At 39.4% G+C, this 6,000-nt stretch overlaps 1 protein-coding gene across 2 annotated transcripts in view; it reads right to left on the bottom strand.

The window, feature by feature from the left end:
• Positions 1–6,000, bottom strand: part of LOC109508608 (potassium voltage-gated channel subfamily C member 1-like) — a 58,849-nt gene that overhangs the window by 6,387 nt on the left and 46,462 nt on the right. For both annotated transcript variants that reach the window (XM_019858645.1, XM_019858644.1), the window contains exon 4: positions 5,331–5,543. In XM_019858645.1, coding sequence (XP_019714204.1) covers positions 5,331–5,543 — 213 coding nt within the window. The remainder of the gene's footprint in view (positions 1–5,330; positions 5,544–6,000) is intronic.

Genomic DNA, 6,000 nt, shown 5'->3' with positions numbered 1-6,000 from the left:
ACCATCAGTATGCACAAGAATTACCAGACATCGGTGATCAACGGGACAGTTACTTGCAACGAGCAACAAAACTGTATGACACGCAGGCAAACATTGTCATAAACCAAAGAATGCATCCAACCAAACAATCCAAAATAGACACATTTTTTTCCCAAGACAGAAAAAAAAAATAAACATTAAAATACTGTACGTATTTTACTGTTGTGATTTTTTTTGGATACACCTGTATTGCAGTTTTTGTTATATAAAGTTTTGGGACAGTATATTTTTGTATTTATTGATTGTGTTGTTACACGTGCATTTTTGTCAACTTACTTGCAGGTTCATAAAGGACATGTACCATGCTCATTTCCCAAATGAGGAATTTCTGTTATCAGGACAAATTGGACAGCGCAAACACGAGTCCGCACTAGAGAATATTTACTGTATACACATCTTTCACAATCGCTGCAGCTGGAACAAAGTGCTTTACAGAACATTTTAAATAGTATGTCCAAGAATTCAGAATATTGATCCATATATAAGGCGCATCGGATTATAAGGCGCACTGTCGGCTTTTCATAATATTGAATGCTTTTGGGTGCACTGTATGGTGCGTAAAATACGGTAATTCACATAAGAATATGAACTGAGGCCGCTGATAGCACCTTCAATTGCACTTCATTCGCGCCCGCAGTTTGCTCTGTCGTCATGTCCAATTCACCAAGAATATTGCACTCATGACATACCGGTACAAACGCGGCCACAAGTTTGCCCCTGATTTTTCCTCAGTTGAAATAAGCTACAGATGGCAATGCAAAATATAACTGCTGGCTTTGCGCCAGGAAAATTGTGGCAGAACAATGGCAGCTAGGAAGAGGAAGTTGACATTTTTAGAACGGGAGCTTGGTACTGACCTGACCGAGGAGGTGTGAATGGGACGGTATGAAAATGTATCAATCGTCACCAAATTTCACATACACATCTCTAAACATGCCCACACAAATCTCTGAAAATATCACAATGATTGCATCAATATTTTGGAGTTCATGGACACAAGTGTTTTCCTCATTATGCGAAATTACGCTGGAGCTTCAGAAGTGCATTATAATGCCCATGAGATCCAAAACACGGTGGCGACTGTTTTGATATTTTCCGACGTTCACGGAGGAGCTGCAAGTTTACATCTGCTTCCTCAAGACGTTATTTGCTTCACTCAAACTGCATGTGGCTATTCGCACTGGTGTTAAGGGAATTAGATGCCATTTATCAATGAGGCTCATTTGCATAGCGGTGGGCAATTTCTCTGCCAAATATTTGCAGATTTCCTCATGTAAATGCGCGCAAATAACACCAGAGCAGTGAGACAGAATGTGCTTGGCAGCGCTGTTGGCTCCATTTTTCCCGGTTAACATCGCAAACAAGTCACACGCAATTCTTGAGAGAATTTGACCTTTAGTCACAAGGAAGAAACATTCGCAGAGTCACAAGCAGACCGATGTGTGAGAAATTTTTAGTGAATTAACATAACAGTGTGCAATTTGAGCTTTTTTTTAAACCCTGCATTTCACAAAAAATAAAAATAAAAAATCACCCTATTTTTTTTTTTTTTAATAATAATTTCAAAATTGATGTGTGTGTTGTTCAGAAAAATACCCTTTTTGTTTTCCTTTTCTGCAACCACACATAACGCCAGGAATGTCTGTGTAATTTCTCGGACATGTTTTCAACAACAAATGAAGGACTAGGAAATAAAATGTCAAAATCTAAAATCACAACTGACAGTATGATCCGTACAGCAAACCTCTGCTATGCCAGCCAGCACAAATTGCTGTAGTTGCTAATTACTCTTCTTCTTCTTCTTTTGTAATGTTTGGCGCAGTATTTTTCTTTCTTCTGCCTGCGGGTTTGCATCCAACTGACTCTTGAATTAACGTAGCTCTGGAAATATGTCCTTCATTTCACACGCCAACTACAGATTGCAGAATCACCCAAGCGATCAGAAATCAGTGTTTGAGGGCAGCAAAAGCACCATGTGACATCAAGTGGTAGTCAATGTAATGTTGTTTATATTTTGGTATAAATCAAAATGGTTCAGAGTAAAATGCAGTCAGAGTCTGTAAAGCAATTTTGGACTGCAGTCCTTTGTCAAATAGGCAGTGCTCTCAGAGGGCTGTGGTGTAAAAAACTGTTCTGGGCTCAGTTCCAGAGGAGACAGAGAAGAGAAGACCAACCAATCAACCACCAGCTCTCAATGGCCTGGCAGAATAATCTGCCAACCAGTGCAAATTGGCCACTTTCACTCTGGCACCCACGTTTGATTCACTGTTTCCTGGTATAATAATAATCGTAGTAATAAAAATAATAATAATAATATTCTCCCTCTCAAGGATTATATCAAGTGTATGTTGCTGAATAGAGAATTTGTCCACAATAAATAACTTATGTTGCAACATTAGTAGACTTTAGTATAATTTTGTTTTGCTTGGATCAAGCTATCCCACCACTTGGGTGTATTTTTGTCGCCCCCTATCGGTAGGTACCAGAGTGAGAAGAGACGGGGTTTGAGGAGAAGGAGGAGGAGCAGGATGAGGGGAAGACAGCTGAAAAAGGAACAGACAGATACAAATATGAACCAACTTAGAACGCAAGAGAGGAACAAAATAATAATAAAAAAATAACTAAATTAAAAAACAGGCTGAAAAACGAACAGATGGATCATGTAACCGTCACGACAGACAATCAACATACTTTGTACAAACATGTGACTTGTCACAACCCAAAGAGTTAAACGGGAACACAACAACTACATGCAATCTTGAACGTTAAAACCCTGACCCGGCAGTATCTTCCCTAAAACCCCATTACCTTAAAGCAGCATTCCATTCTGGAGGATCAGTCTCACTAATAAACAAACCTGCATTCTAAACAGTGCTGCACTCATCTAATCATAACTATGTGCTGCCTGTATAAGTGTGAGTGTGTGTGTGTGTGTGTGTGTGCGTCCGTGCGTGCGCGTGCGTGTGTGTGCGCGCATCCGCGTGCGTGTAGGAGGGGCAGCAGTGGAAAGTGGATGTATGGAATCAGAGTGATTCTGTTTGTTTTGGGCCAAATACTTTTTTTTTGTATTACATTTAACTGCTTCAGGGATAGCGGTCACTTCAGTGGACATCTTATCATGTTCTCAGGTTCCAACTCAACTCAACTTTATTTATAGAGTACTTAAAAACAAACACCACTGCGTACGGAGGGCTGTCCATGGAGCAAAGATCATATACTGTATACAAGAACAAACAATAAAACACAGGTTATCATTATTGGTGGATGAAAGGGTTAATGTTGTCATGTGGTTGTTGTCAATTTTAATTCAGGCCTTTAAGAAAAAGAGATCTGAAATCAACCAGCCAAAGGATGGTTTGGATTTATTTTTCAACATTATGAACAGATTTTTTTTTCTGGTTCTCCTGTGGAGGGAGGGGGGTGGTAATGAACATTCATCATTAAAAATTGTAATGTAAGATTACAGTTTATGGTTTGCATACAGAAATTGACGTTATAAATATGGCATCCAATGGCTGAACTTGGATGAGATGATTGACTGTGCTCTGGGATTGGTGGCTTAATCGCCTCTCCCATTCTATGTGCAAACCAAATCAATTTAACAGCAAAAGAAGATGCGAATCTTGAAGAACAAAGAGAAGAAGACGTGACTCATTATGACAGATGCCACTAGGAAAATGTTTTCGCCTTCAAAGAGGCTGGGAGAGATAAGTGTGGTCATATTTAAGACTACAGATGGAAAAATCAAGCAATCATCATTATCTCTACAATCACCATCTAAAATTTTACAGTTGTATGACTTGCAATGAAAATTTGCAATTTGTCAGAAATATGATGTGAGGAGTGTGTATTTAGGAGAAATGTTTTGATTTTTGTTGCTGTTGTAAAGCAATTTTACAATCCTCAAAAAGTTAACAGGGTGGCTGATTTTTTTTTTTGGATGAAAGATACAACGGGTTTCTGTGCATGTTTCTGAAAAAAATGTAACTTTGATTTTAAAAATTAAATTTTTGGCTTTAATTTTGAAATTTAAAAAACGAGAGGGATAAGCTGAACAGTTGATACTTGGAACGGTTTGAAAAAATGTAAGAAATTAAAGGCGAAAAAATCCTGATTCTTGAATTTTTCGTAAGTTATTTCAAAAGGGAAAATGTTGAATTTTTGGCATCGGTAGGGAGCTGCACCGATGCTGCACAGTTTAAAGTTGGAACGGTTTGAATTAGTCAGAAAATGCATTCAGCCTTTACACAATACCGTATTGGCCCGAATATAAGACGGTGTTTTTTGCATTGAAATAAGACTGAAAAAGTGGGAGTCGTCTTATATTCGGGGTCTAGACGTTATACCCATTCACGACGCTAGATGGCGCCAGATATCATTGAAGCGAATGCTGAACTTGACTCCCCAGGCCAAAGTGAACCCCTGTCACGAAGAATAAAAATAAAAATAGCGGTAGCACGAAGAAGGAAAATAAAAAATAGCGATAAGAAAGAAAAGAGAAGAAAATAATAGAAGAGATAACAGAAAATGGAGAAACATAGCGACAATCTGGAGAAAAGTGGGTCGAAGATCGGCCAGGTTAACCGGCAGCTGAGGAGAAGTTATGATGTAATTTACATTTCAAAAACCAGAAGCCATTCATTTACGAATGTGATTGCACTTTAGTTTACATATTTAAATGTTCAGATATTAAGATTTAAATTAGGCAAATAACATGCTTTTTCTCTCACATATATTGTTATAATCATTTGTTTCAGATGTACTGTAATTATTTTCTGTATAAAAATTAATTTGGTGTTCAAAAAGTCTTTTTTCAAACTTGAGTCTTGAAAAAGAGGGGGTCGTCTTATAATCAGGGCCGTCTTATATTCGGGCCAATGCAGTATATGCTTTTTGAAGGCATTTCTTCAATGATTCATAATTTGAAGCCCACTGTTCACATATTTACAAACGAACTCGCTATCTGTCTGCAAGTGACTTAACCTACGGTCTACCCCGCAGCAGCAAAGACGTGGACTCAACAACCGAAAGTTTAGATTGAATTTCTACACCGAATTCTCAGTCTGCCAGGTGAATCTATACACCGCTGCCCATGCTGCGCCATCACGGCCAGTTTGTCAGAGGACGGTTTGCCAAAATAGTTCAAAAATCAAGATCCGCCACATTGTCACCCGCCGCGAATGCGCTGTCTCGGAAACATAGAGCCCTATTGATTAAGAACCAGCGCCCTGCGTCGTAAAGATCTCTTCTCTCAACCTCCTGCTTTTCCGAACGCCACTTGATGCTCCTACCTTTTCGAACGTTGCCATCCGTTGTACGCTGGAATTCCCCAGCACTCAGTAGGAAGCAGGCCCGATCGTGTGGGTAACGTTCGCGGCTGGTGGTGGAACCGTGACCCCCGATGGCTGGGCTCCGCTCATCCCCCAAAACCTGGTCAATGGTGGGACAGTCTTCATTAGCCAGTGCTGCTGCATTAGCTGCTGCATCACCATTTTGTTTGGAATCTGGGTTTGAAGGAAATGAAGAAGTAGGAAAAGAGAAAAAAAAGGACATTTAAGAGCACAAAAACAGTAAATGGAAACCTGAGATAAGAATAGAGGTGGTAACATTGTGGACGGTGATAGGGCATAATGAGGAGATAAACAGAAGGACAGAACTAAAATGAAAATCATGGTTCAAAAAACAGGCTGCTGGAAATGGAACTGTAAACACTTTTTGTGATTTTTCAAACCTCAACCTCAAATTCATTGAAATTCAACAAAACCAGTCAAAGATGTGATTGCAGTGTAGGCATACAGCATTACTTTATGAGGGGTCAAAAACTAAATTGAAGCATTGATTTGGATTCAGATCTCCTGACTGTGATGCAGTTTGTAATATCCATCCATCCATTTTCTGATCCGCTTTATCATCACGAGGTTATCATCACGAGGGTCACGGGGGGTGCTGGAGCCTATCCCA

This window comes from Hippocampus comes, unplaced genomic scaffold (assembly GCF_001891065.2).
Source record: "Hippocampus comes isolate QL1 unplaced genomic scaffold, H_comes_QL1_v1.1 scaffold187, whole genome shotgun sequence".
Taxonomy (NCBI): domain Eukaryota; kingdom Metazoa; phylum Chordata; class Actinopteri; order Syngnathiformes; family Syngnathidae; genus Hippocampus; species Hippocampus comes.
Note: the sequence above shows the minus strand (reverse complement) of the source record. Positions and strands in the feature narration are given on the sequence as shown.